This window comes from Somniosus microcephalus, chromosome 18 (genome assembly GCF_052327205.1).
Source record: "Somniosus microcephalus isolate GS21.2 chromosome 18, FLI_Smic_1.0, whole genome shotgun sequence".
Lineage (NCBI taxonomy): Eukaryota > Metazoa > Chordata > Chondrichthyes > Squaliformes > Somniosidae > Somniosus > Somniosus microcephalus.
In genome coordinates this window covers 64,678,173-64,691,281 of record NC_141004.1, presented here as the reverse complement: position 1 = coordinate 64,691,281, position 13,109 = coordinate 64,678,173, and the positions used below count along the sequence as shown (strand labels likewise).

Here is a 13,109-nt window from a genome sequence, read left to right as displayed (position 1 = left end):
GGCAGGGGCTAATTTACAATTTAAAACAGAATCTACCACATTTGTGGATTGTGATCATTCATTCACCGTAATATCTGAAATTATTTCACTACCTTTTTTAGCACTGGAGCTCTTTCTTCCCTTTTACTCCGATTGGAGCTCAACGAACTGATGTAGTGAGGCATACAGTAGAACTTCCCTAAGAGAAGAGAGTAAATGATTAATCCTTTCTTCATAAATTAGTTTCTCCACTCCCCCATTCTATCAGACAAATCAGCCTTCATATCCTCAGCCTCTGATGGTTAGGGGGTTTGATGCATTCTGTGGCGGGAAACTGCGCCGTATAAACCAGGTGGGGCCCAGGTGTAATCCCCCATCTGTTCTGAGTTAGTTGATCTCAGCAGCAATTCCATTAGAACTGACCACAGTATACTGGACACGAGAGGTGAAACATCAATACCCGCTCCTGATCGCTACTCAGTGACCCCTGCTGGAAAGGCCAGATGTATGGGTGTTGAATGAGGGTCGGATCAGCCTGGGCTGTGATTTCCCCCTCGCCCGGTCAAATAGCCTGAAAACACTCAGGGCTGGATTTTCATTCAGAAGCCGGGAAGGAGGCAGGACTACAACTTTCGGGTTTTAGTCCCGCCTCCATCGAGATGCGGCCAATCCACGCGATTTTCCCTTGATTGACCCTGTTGAGCCCGCCCAGCGGGCTCAGCAGGCCAATTAAGGGCCACCCGGCAACAGGTGATGTCACAGACTGAAATTTCATCTGTCAGGACGTGTTGACAGATGAAATATCAGTGTTTCACAGCTGTTTGAAGCTGTCAAACACTGACAGTCTTACTTCTAACCTGAGTCCTTCTATGCAGACTCCGTTAGAAATCTCGCTGGCACTGAAAGCTGAAGGCTGTCACTTTTGACAGATCGCGGCCATTCTGCTTTCAGTGCCGGCTGAATGATGGACTCCCGAAGCCTAGAGGAAGAAAGGCTGTAAAGGTAAGTACAGGTAATTTAAACTTCTTTACACACTTTAGACACACCAAACACACTTACCTTTGCACTCATGCACCCATCACTCACCTGAACACCGACATCTCGACCCCTCCAAGTCCTTCAGCCCGACGGCCCGCCTCCTCTAACCTGGCGTGGTTTGGAGCCGTCGGGAATCCCACACGACACCCTTCAAAACAGGGATTAGGCTAAAAACTGCCGGCACTAATCCCTTCCCGCCTCGGGTTGGCGGGTCCGAGTGCAGGGCGGTACCCGCCTCCTTTGAAGCTTACGTGGAGGCGGGTTTTGGGCGGGATGGTGTCGGGACCCCCGAATTTGGGATTTTTGCCCCCCCCGCACACCTAAAAGCCTGCCTCATAGCACACTGAAAATCGACCCCTCAGTGTCTGGCTCGCACATAAACCAAGGCCATGTGGACGAGTACTGAAGGGCTGTTAATTTTAGTTGCACCCCAACAACATGGTGGAAAAGATTGGAAAGCGATTATTTATTGCTAATGCATAGCGCAATAAGTTACCGAGGATCAATGATTTGTGATTGACTTGGTAACAATCTGAGGTTTTAAACAGCTTCATTTTCCCAAAAGCAATAAAAGTCATAGAATTATACCGCACAGAAGGAGGCCATTCGGCCCATCGCGTCTGTGCCGGCTCTTTGAAAGAACTATCCAATTAGTCCCACACTCCGCATAACCCTGCAAAAAAGACACAAAGCAGTGGGAGAAGACTAGAGGGAGAGGAGGCTGCTCCAAGGCCCTTTCGCTCAATTGGGGGAATCCAGGACTGTTATTGCTTCTTGCCAGGGCCGGCCTACCACTACCTTCAACACGGCAGCCCCGGGAAGTGAGGCAGACAGGAAAGACATTTTCTGGACAGCTGGTTATCTGCATACAGCAGGCGGGGAAGGAATGGCCAGCTTCGGTCCCAGTGAGTACAGGGAGGAGGGAAATTACGGTCCTGGTAGGCCTCACCACCCACATTTTCCAGCATTCTCTGCTGTAAGCCTGTCCTGGTTTCAATTAACGTCCAAAAATTGGAGGGGTTTACCTCCTAGAGGTCAGAGAATGGTTTGTACGATACATAGAAATGTAGTCAACGTTTTTTAGAGACTGGCAATACTGTTGGGGACGAGTGCAGGGAGCTTTTCTCTGCATCACAGTCGTGCTGCTCCTCACCAGAGAGTGCTGACATCGGATTGAACAAGCGGAAACATTCTCCAGAGCTTAAAGCTGTCAAGTCTTACCTTGTAAAGTATAAAAATCACCCCCTTTCCCCCTCCAAAATAAAATATATTCTTTATAAATCTATACAAAGGTGGACTGGCCAATTCTGTGGGTTAGACACTCGCCATTGATCTTGTGGGGCCAGTGTTTAAATTTGGCCCAAAATGATGGATGCAAGTCTCCTCTGGTTGTAAGCATCCTATGTGGAGTGAGATTGGGCAGTCTCAATCCAGCTCCCAGTGGGTATACGCCTATGGCACAAAACTAACTTGGTATTGACTGGCGGTCTTGTTCAAAGAGGCCACAGAATGACGAGATTTCTCACTGATACAGCAGGCGACACTCTTCTGGGTTTGGGGTTGAAGCGTGTTGTTGGGGCAGGCCAGAGGGAGCTGCACTCTTGTGCTCTGCCTTGACCTCTTGAAATGGAAAGCACGGTGATTCTTTCACCTTAACGAGCACAGAATTCATTCATTAAAAAGAAAAGAAAATGCCCGCGACGGGTACTTGCCATCTCCGCTGTCGAAAGCGTAGTTTCCGATGCGCAGGGTGGTGCCGCACTGGTGACACGTGAAGCAGCCCCGATGAAAGAACAGGCCCTCGGCGCTGAAGCGTTCCACCACATAGACCCGCTTCTTACAGAAATAGCAGACCTCGCTGCTGCTGGGGCCCACCGCCTGCCTGAAGGAGCCCTGAGACACAAAGGTACAACACACATTCAACATCAGCATGAGATACACACAGGGCTACTTAGCACCCTGCATATCTACATTATACCCTAGATCTATATACTGTGGCCTAGAAATTCGGTGGGCTGTGTTGTGTATGTACCTTTAAGGGAATAACTGGTCTTAGACTGCAGTACCGGCAGTGACCACCCCTGTATAAAAGGCCCTAGCAGGCTTCTGTAGTTCCAGTTTCAAGCTGCCTCTTGTTCAGTAAAGTACCTGTTAAACTGTTCTCCCGAAGTCAGTGTATTATTGAGGCGCGGACTTTACAGTGGCGGCGAGTAAGTTCGAACTCACCTGCAGTGTGGCATCATCTCACGGGGATCTCGCCTGAAAGGAAGGTCCTGGAAGGTCGTAGTCTGAGCAACGGGCGTCGACCGAGGGCAACCGCCCAAAGAATCCATCGGTGTTTGGAGAATTGCGGGAGAGACTGTGGTTCCAGCGAATCGTGCTGGTAGCAGGTAGCGCGCTGACCCTTCCGGACTGCGGCGGGCTCAAGCTCGATCGAGCGGCTCTACAAATCGGGCTGCGCAGTGTCGCCGGGAAAAGAATACGAGAGAGGGTGGAGCGCACAGGGCGCGGTCGGTGCTCGAGAACAGGACAGCAGAGAGAAACTAAACGGGGGGGAAGGAAAGCGAGACGCGCTGAAGCTGCGGGTCGCCGCCATTACCCCGTAGAACACTAGGAGCAGCGTGGCAGTAAGGGGAAGAAGCAAAAGCACGGGAGGCGCCATTTTATTCCATTGGGGAAGAAACAAAAGCGCGGGAGGCGCCATTTTAAATCGCCCAAGATGCCGAAAAGTGGCAGTATCACTGCTTTCGACAACGAGGTAGAAGACTGGACCACATATGTGGAAAGAATTGAAGTGTACTGCAAGGCAAATGAGGTGGCTGATGGAAAGAGGGCGTCGGTATTATTAAATTTGATGGGTGCGAGTACGTACGGCCTATTGCGGAATTTAATTACCCCAGCTAAACCAATGGAGAAAAGTTTTGAGGAGATTGTTCATATCTTACAGGAACATCTAAGCCCTACACCACTGCTGATAGCAGAAAGATTCAAGTTCCATAAAATAAACCAGCACAAAGATGAGAGCAATGCTGACTATCTTACGGAACTACGCAAGTTATCGAAGCACTGCCAGTTCGGAGCAGGACTGGCAGACACCTTATGGGATAAGTTTGTCTACGGGCTCCAGAGTGAAGGAACCCAGAAACGACTACATTCAAAAAAGGACCTGACGTTAGAACAGGCTTTCAGCGTGGCAGTATCCTACGAAGCAGCAGCACGGGGAGCTGCAGAAATACAACAGAAACCACAAGAATACAGCGCTAACGAAATGGCGTATGGAGCCGAAAAGTCCTATCGCTGCGGCAGAACAACCCATGAGCAGAAGGACTGCTGGTTTAAAGACAAAATATGCAGGCAATGCAGGAAAATGGGACATATAGCAAGAGTCTGCAGGTCGGGAAAGAAGACCAACACGACAAGAACTACTAAGGAACAGTACAGGAAAGTAAAGAAACTGACAGATAGTAGTTCAGAAGATCAGGAGAGTGATAAGGACTCCGGGAGCAGGCGACTAAGTTGTTTAAAGTTACACAACGTGATCGCAAAAGAAGATCACCGAACCATTTGGGTCACCCTCGTGATAGCAGGGTCCCCAGTGAAGATGGAATTGGACACAGGATCAGCCCTAACTGTCATGAATCGACGAGACTATGAGCGGCTATTCTCACACATACCCTTAAAGGACACGTCCATTGTATTGAAGACATACACGGGGCAAAAGGTCTACCCCAGAGGAAAAATAAGGGTGCCAGTTGAATATAACGGAAAGGAAACACAGAAACTATACATGTATATACTACAAGATGGAGGACCACCATTATTGGGACGTGAATGGATCCGAAGACTACAATTGGATTGGCATTCCATTCTGGCACTAACTGTGACTAACAAAAAAGATGATGACGTCGCACCTGGACGTCTGTCACAAATTCTATCTGACGCGGAAGAGGTGTTCCAACAAGGACTTGGGACTCTAAAAGGAGTAAAGGCAACCATAAAGATTGAGGATAACGCAACCCCAAAATTTTTCAAGGCCAGACCGGTGCCATACGCGATACGCCCAGCTGTGGAAGCTGAACTGGAGAGTCTGGAGCGTTCGGGGGTGCTGTCTAAGGTGGACTGGAGGGAGTGGGCCACACCCATCGTTCCTGTAATGAAGAAAGCATTGAGCAGCACGCCTGGGGAGCCAAGGAAGGTTCGCATCCGTGGGGACTTCAAGGTGGCTGTGAACCCAGTCCTGCACACAGTACAGTATCCGCTTCCGCGGATAGAAGATATTTTCGCCTCACTATCTGGAGGGAAACGTTTTACAAAGATTGACCTGGCTCAAGCGTATCTACAAATGGAGGTGGAAGAAGCATCTAGGAAATACCTCACGATAAACACTCACAAAGGCCTTTACCAGTACAATCGACTGGTATTTGGGGTAGCATCGGCCCCGGCTATGTGGCAGAGGGCAATGGAACAAGTCCTGCAAGGGATCCCGGGGACCCAGTGTTATTTGGACGACATCCTGGTTACGGGCGAAAATGACAATGAACACCTTGCCAACCTGGAACAGGTGCTCACGAGATTGCAGGAATATGGGCTACGAGCCAACCGTCCCAAATGCGAGTTCTTCAGGAGACAAATCTCGTATTGTGGCCACATGATTGATGAGGAAGGGTTGCATAAGTCGCCGGACAAGATTGAGGCTGTAGTCAAGGCTCCAGCACCAGAAAATGTGTCGCAACTGAGGTCGTTCCTCGGGTTGGTGAACTACTACCATAAGTTCTTGCCGAATTTATCTACAATTCTGCACCCACTGAACGCCCTCCTTCAAACTGGTGTAACATGGAAATGGAGTGATGAGTGTAAGCGTGCCTTTCAGGAATGTAAATGCCAAATCACTTCAAAAGAAGTATTGGCCCATTACAACCCAACACTACCGATTCGGTTGGCTTGTGATGCGTCACCTTACGGCATTGGAGCGGTGCTGTCACACAAATTCCGTGACGGTTCAGAGAGGCCAATAGCCTTTGCATCGCGCTCGCTAACCTCAGCCGAGCGTCACTACGCCCAGATTGACAGGGAGGCCCTCAGCCTGGTGTGGGGGGTGAAGAAGTTCAATCACTATCTGCACGGGCAGAAATTCACCCTACTGACTGATCATCAACCCCTGGTCTCAATTTTTAACCCAAAGAAGGGAGTTCCGGTGATGACGGCGCAACGGCTGCAAAGATGGTCACTTTTTCTAGGGGCACATCAGTATGACATAGAGTACAAAGGTACGAAACAACATGGAAACGCTGATGGGCTGTCGCGCCTACCGTTGCCTACGGCGGAAGAAGCACCTGCAGTGGACCCGGTGGAGATATTCCATGCGACCATAGTCGAATGTTTGCCTGTTACAAACGCAAGTATTGAGAAGGAAACCCGAAATGACCCAACACTCTCTCGGGTCTATGATTTGACGGTGAAGGGATGGCCAGCATATGGTGACTCACTGTTGCCAGCATTCTTGCCAAGGAGGGAACAGCTGTCAGTGTGCCGGGGAACCTTGATGTGTGGATCCCGAGTGGTAATTCCACCCAAGTTGAGAGATAGATTACTCAATGAGCTTCACGAGGGTCATCTGGGAGGGGTAAAAATGAAGAGCCTAGCCAGGGCGTTTGTGTGGTGGCCGGGAATCGATAAAGAAATCGAGGATATGACCAAGAGATGCACAGGATGCCAGAAGGTCCAAAACGCTCCACCCCAGGCCCCGCTACATCCATGGGAGTGGCCCTCATCTCCATGGCAACGGGTACACATTGATTTCGCTGGTCCATTTATGGACTCAATGTTTCTAATCGCTGTGGACGCCCATTCGAAATGGCCAGAGGTCATTAAAATGCCCTCCACCACCACGGAGAAAACTATTGCAGTCCTAAGGACCATCTTCGCCAGGAATGAGTTGCCAGAACAGATCTGTTCCGACAATGGCCCACAGTTTGTGTCTGAGGATTTCTGGAGGTTCCTGAAGAATAATGGGGTGAAACATTACACATCTGCCCCATATCATCCAGCCACAAATGGATTGGCTGAGAGGTTTGTTCAGACCTTTAAAAAGGCCATAAAGGCAATGTATAATGACGACATACCACTGCAACACAAGGTGAATAACTTCTTGTTTGCTTACCGGAATGCGACACATGCAGTAACCAACCAAACTCCAGCTGTACTGTTTTTCAACCGGAGACTAAGATGTCGCTTGGATTTGCTCAAACCAAACATAAGACGAGATGTTGAGGATAAGCAGTTCCAGCACATAAATGAGAAGCCAACCAGGAGCTTCAAGATAGGGCAACCAGTCTTGGCCCGCGACTACCGAACAGAAAAATGGCAGCCAGGCACGATATGCACACAGCAGGGACCACTAATGTACACAGTGGACGTTGGAGAGAGCATCGTGAGACGCCATGCTGACCAGATTCTAGAGTCACAGGAACAAGCCAAACCTGTACCACAAGCATGTGCACCTGGTAATGAGCCCGAAGTACAGATTGCGTCTACCTCAGAAGCAGGGGTATTGGAAGCTGACGAACCAACCAATGACAATGAGCCAGAATTGACTCCACCGCCAGGACAGGATACTCGAGAAAGGCGCTATCCAGTCCGGATCAGGAAGCCTCCTCAAAGACTGAACTTATAAATTACTATTTCAGTTGATGTATATATTACTGAGAAAATTGTAATTGTAATTAGTTATTATTTAGTTGTTAAATGAATGTTATGTACTGTTTATCTAAAAGGGGAGGAATTGTTGTGTATGTACCTTTAAGGGAATAACTGGTCTTAGACTGCAGTACCGGCAGTGACCACCCCTGTATAAAAGGCCCTAGCAGGCTTCTGTAGTTCCAGTTTCAAGCTGCTGTTAAACTGTTCTCCCGCAGTCCGTGTATTATTGAGGCCCGGACTTTACAGGCTGCGCCACCAGTTAGCGCCTAATGAGGGCACTCAGTGGCTTTAGCGCCACTGGCCATGCCTCCCGCGATATTTAGCTGGGGCGCTAATGGCGGCATTAGCCTGTAGCGCTGCACCGCCACCAATGACGTCATCGGTGTGCGCAGCGCCCCGCTACCGCCCCAATCGCGATATTTGGTCGCGCCCCCCGCTGTAACGCCGGTCGCAAATCGCGACCGGTTCACGGGGCCTACTTGTGGCGGTAGTGGTGCAAATTAAGGTGATGGTGCGGGGCGGCCATTTTTTTCGGTGGCCGCCTGCCAGCACCTCCTTGCGCCGCCATCCCCGGCCTCATGATCCCCCCCCCCACCCCCCCCCCCCCCAGGCAGTGCCGGCTGTGTCCCGAGAGCCCAGCACTTCTCCTCGGTGCCAGGTACTTCTGCCGGCACTCGCGAGCAGTCATCGCGCTGGTGCAGGCCCCTCCCCCTTAAGAAGGGGAGGAAGGCCTGCAGTACCGCAGCACGCCGTGCCACAGCGTGTGGCGCTGTGGCACGTTGCGCTGAGATATTCAGTTTCAGCGCCCCAAGAGGGACGCGGGGCGCCTCGAGCAGCGCCCCGCATCCCTCTTGGGGCGCTCAAACTGGGGACCTAGGACCGATCCTTGCGGTACCCCACTAGTCACTGCCTGCCACATAGAGTGCACAATGTTATGTTTCTATTTACAAGAGTACATGGTTGATATATCCCGGAGCTCTGGGATCATATCCAGACCCAACTCTAGGTTCTGGAGGCCAAGGCACTGACCTGTCTCTTAACTTCAGCAGTTGCCTTGTTGGGCTTCTCCTGCGGTTGGTCTGCTTGTGCGCTGCTGCTCTTGTTGTTCGATGGCGACTGCTCCGACGATTGCCCAACAAAGACCTCATTTGAACCTTTCTTCAGTAATGTCCCTGGTTCAGCATCTGACTAAATACAGATTAAGTTCTTTCAGTGTGAAGTTCTGTTTATTGAATCAACACAGACATGGTCTCAGCCTTCCTGCCTGGACTACAGCGGTCCAGGTACAGCTCACTCGGTCTACAAGTGGTAGACCCAGGTCTGCAGCATGTACACAGGTACCCAGGTGCTCTGTGATCCAATTGACTGGAAGAAGAGCTCCATACTAGTGGGGTACCGCAGGGATCGGTGCTAGGGCCCCAGCTATTCACAATATATATTAATGATCTAGACGAGGGAACTAGATGTAATATCTCCAAGTTTGCAGACGACACAAAGCTGGGTGGGCGTGTGTGCTGTGAGGAAGATGCCGAGAAACTCCAGTATGATTTGGACAGGTTGGGTGATTGGGCAGATGTATGGCAGATGCAGTATAATGTGGATAAATGCGAGGTTATCCACTTTGGTGGCAAAAACAGGAAGGCAGATTATTATCTGAACGGCAATAGATTGGGAGAAGGGGAAGTGCAACGAGACCTGGGTGTCCTTGTGCACCAGTCGCTGAAGGTAAGCATGCAGGTGCAGTAGGCAGTTAAGAAGGCAAATGGTATGTTGGCCTTCGTAGCGAGAGAATTTGAGCACAGGAACAAGGATGTCTTGCTGCAGTTGTACAGGGCCTTGGTGAGACCACACCTTGAGTACTGTGTGCAGTTTTGGTCACCTTATCTGAGGAAGGATGTTCTTGCCATGGAGGGAGTGCAGTGAAGATTCACCAGACTGATACCTCGGATCGCAGGAATGACGTATGAGGAGAGATTGGGTCGATTGGGCTTATACTCGTTGGAGTTTAGAAGAATGAGAGGGGATCTCATTGAAATTTATAAAATTCTAACAGGACTAGACAGACTAGATGCAGGAAGGATGTTCCCGATGGCGGGGGAGTCCAGAACCAGGGGTCACAGTCTAAAGATAAGGGGTAAGCCATTTAGGACAGAGATGAGGAGGAATTTCTTCACCCAGAGTGTGTTGAACCTGTGGAATTCTCTACCACAGAAGGCAGTTGAGGCCAATTCATTAAATATATTCAAGAAGGAATTAGATATATTTCTTAAGGCTAAAGGGATCAAGGGATACGGGGAGAAAGCAGGGACAGGGTACTGAATTTGGATGATTAGCCATGATCACATTGAATGGCGGAGCAGGCTCAAGGGGCCGAATCGCCTACTCCTGCTCCTATCTTCTATGTTTCTATGTTGCCTTGTATAGTGTTACACCATACAGAAGCTCTCTGCTTTGATACCTGATAAAGTAGAAAAAAGTTTGCAAACCAGGAATTCAGTGATGATTGAAGCCTGTTTAAAGGGATCATTGACTGAAGTAGAACACAGCATCTCACTGGAGTGGTTCAAAGACAATTACAAAAGTAGCCATGCAGACACAATGGGTTAGATCTCGAGTCTGTGCAATAGTGTAAAATGGGTGATAGCGAGTTGGGTGCCCGTTTTAAATCGAGAGAGATGTAAAACGGGCTTAAAGTCGCTTTCACCCATTTTACACTATCACACAAAGTCAAGAGCTACAACAAGAAGGCTGAAATTGCAGAGTTCTTCATCTTTGAACCTTGTAATACAGACATTGGGACTGAAATTGTGCAGCGTGATATTAGTAATGGACACGTTAGCAGGCTTGTATCAAATACCCTTTATCTCCTATTTTAACCTGTTTAATTGTCAGTTTGGCTTAGCGGCAGCACTGATGTATATGGGTCAGAAGGATGTGGGTTCAAACCTCACTCCAGGACTTGAGCAGAAGGCTGACACTCCAGTGCAGGACTGAGGGAGTGCTGCACTGTCGGAGATGCCGTCTGGTTGAGGGACCTTGCTCTGTGCGAATTGGTGGCTCCATTTGCCTAAAAAGCAACAGGTGACTCTACTTCAAAGATAATCCTTTGGTTGTGAACCACTTTGGGGCATGAAAGGCGCTATATAAATGTAAGTGCTCCCTTTCTAGATAGTGGAAAAGGAATTGTAAAGTATTAACATGGCCATTACTAATATCGCTGCGTGAGATTTTAATCCATTTACTTATTGCATAACACTGTCGTTTGACATGTTTACTAGATTTTGATATTCGGAAGTAAATGCTACTCCGATAAGAAATAACTCACAGCAGAACTGTCCTTCTGTCGCTTTGCCTCAGACTCACCCTCAAAATCTTTCATTTCCTGGAATACAAATCAGAATATCAGAAATCTTGGTATTCTGAAAAAGTCACCTGACCTCCTTTACTGTGCCTTTGATAACATGAGATATCCGGGTTTGGGAAGAGAGCTGGTAGTTCCCGGCTGCAAAGAAGTGGGTCACATGGACTGTACCCCTTTTGGCACTCAGATGGGATAAATACCCTCCAGCAACGAGTGAGTCTCTCTCTAACCCCTTCCATTTCTGACGTGGATTTGCATCCGCTCACACAGATGGGGTGAAGATGTGCTCAGCTGAATTGCTGTGTAATAAAGAGAGACACAAATCTTTTGTACCCCTAATTCCTTTCTCCCCTGTATTGGCGGCTGTGCTTTGAACTGCCTAGCACCCAAGTTCTGGAATTCCTCCCTAAACCTCTCCACCTCTCTATCTCTCTCTCTCCTTAAAACCTACCTCCGTCACCTAGCTTTTGGTTACCTGTCCTAATATCTCCTTATGTGGCTTGGTGTCAAATCTCTGTCTGATAACGCTCACGTGAAGCGCCTTGGGACATTTCACTACATTAAAGGTGCTATATAATGCAAATTGTTGTTGTTGTTGTGCACTCTCTGTGCCTCCGTCGTTCCATTTTATGTTTCGATTCCTCTAATGACATCATAAACCTTCACTAAAATGACACCAAAAGGGATTGTGGGTAGAATACCCTACTCGTGATGTCACAGTAAAATGGGGCCAGATGAAAACAAAAAGACCGCATTAAAGGTACTAGTATCTTCTTCTATAACGGTGGTTATGGTTATTGAAAAATTCAGTGGAACACGAATAAACAAGAGAGGCTCCATCCAGGCCGCTATGCCTGTGTACACTCTTAACGCAATTGGAATTCCCAGCGCAAAGCCCAATTTTCTGATAATGGCTAAAATGTGCAGGATTGCCTATGCCAGCGTCTCCAAGGACAGGCTGTGCCAAGTCTTCCGATGGTAGACCCTGCCTCTAACCCGAAGAAGCTACTGGCTCAAGTCAAGTTTCCCAGAGACCTGGGCCAGCAGCAGACTAGACTAGGAAAATCCAGGAGAAGCAGCAACTTTTAAGGGGCTGTAGTTCACCCTTAGAAAGGGAAAGTTGTGGTGGGTGGGGCTGGAACTAATGGTTCACGACGGTCTGTCGGAGGCATGTGGGCAGCGTTGCTCCCTTTGACGCTGCAAAGTGCTGCTACAGGAGGCGGGACTGAAGGTCACCCCTCTTCCCACCTCCCCCTATAAAAGTACAGGTGAAAATTGCATGGAGGGAGTTTGCAGCCTGAGTCAATGCAGTTGCCCAGGTCCCTCATTACCTGCCTTCAGATGATGAAAGAGTTCACTTGTATCTTGCCACAAGTCATTGCACCCCCCCTTGGCGTTCCCATTTGAAACACCGTGCACAACCATTGTCCATTCGCACTCACTTTTTCATTTGTGTTCGAGCTGCAGGGTGCATTTTTCTTGAAGGTGGAGGTGGCAGCTGAGGAGCAGCAAAAAAATACCCAAGTGCCCAGGCTGCGGTGCCCTCCTGCTCTTCGGGACATCTCCATGGGTTCAGTAACCATGTACGCAGAGGACAACCCTCACCTCCTAAGAGCCACCCACCCAGTGTTTCTTCTCCTTCATATAATTTGGGCACCGTTGGATGCCGGGCAACGGACGCATCATGGCTGCTTCCTCGGAAAAGGCCACTGATGTGTATAATAGCGTTTCAGATACCACCTGAACAGTGACTGAGTGCAAGTCTTTGCTGTTCATGTAGGCCATTGGGTTGATATAAAGAGCCCCAGCCACATGGGTGCCATCTACAAGACTCTGTACTCAAGCGAACCCTACTACCCAGTGTTAGACATCCTGGAGAGATGCATGTTGGACATCTTGGGGAGTTAAGGGTTAACAATCAAACTTCTTTGTATCTTAAAGCAACAGGTTTTCCTGGCTTTCCAAGAAATAGACAGGATGACATTGAAGTGTCGTAAAAGGAATTAATTGTCAGATTTTCCGATATAAACAG

General features: G+C 49.0%; 1 protein-coding gene across 3 annotated transcripts in view; it reads right to left on the bottom strand.

Annotated features, from left to right (window-relative positions):
* Positions 1–13,109, bottom strand: part of LOC147105331 (F-actin-monooxygenase MICAL3-like) — a 161,750-nt gene that overhangs the window by 50,413 nt on the left and 98,228 nt on the right. For all 3 annotated transcript variants that reach the window (XM_086011594.1, XM_086011596.1, XM_086011595.1), the window contains exons 16-19: positions 11,042–11,098; positions 8,746–8,904; positions 2,730–2,910; positions 93–178 (exon numbers count right to left, since the gene is read on the bottom strand). In XM_086011594.1, the coding sequence (XP_085867720.1) occupies positions 93–178; positions 2,730–2,910; positions 8,746–8,904; positions 11,042–11,098 (483 nt within the window). The remainder of the gene's footprint in view (positions 1–92; positions 179–2,729; positions 2,911–8,745; positions 8,905–11,041; positions 11,099–13,109) is intronic.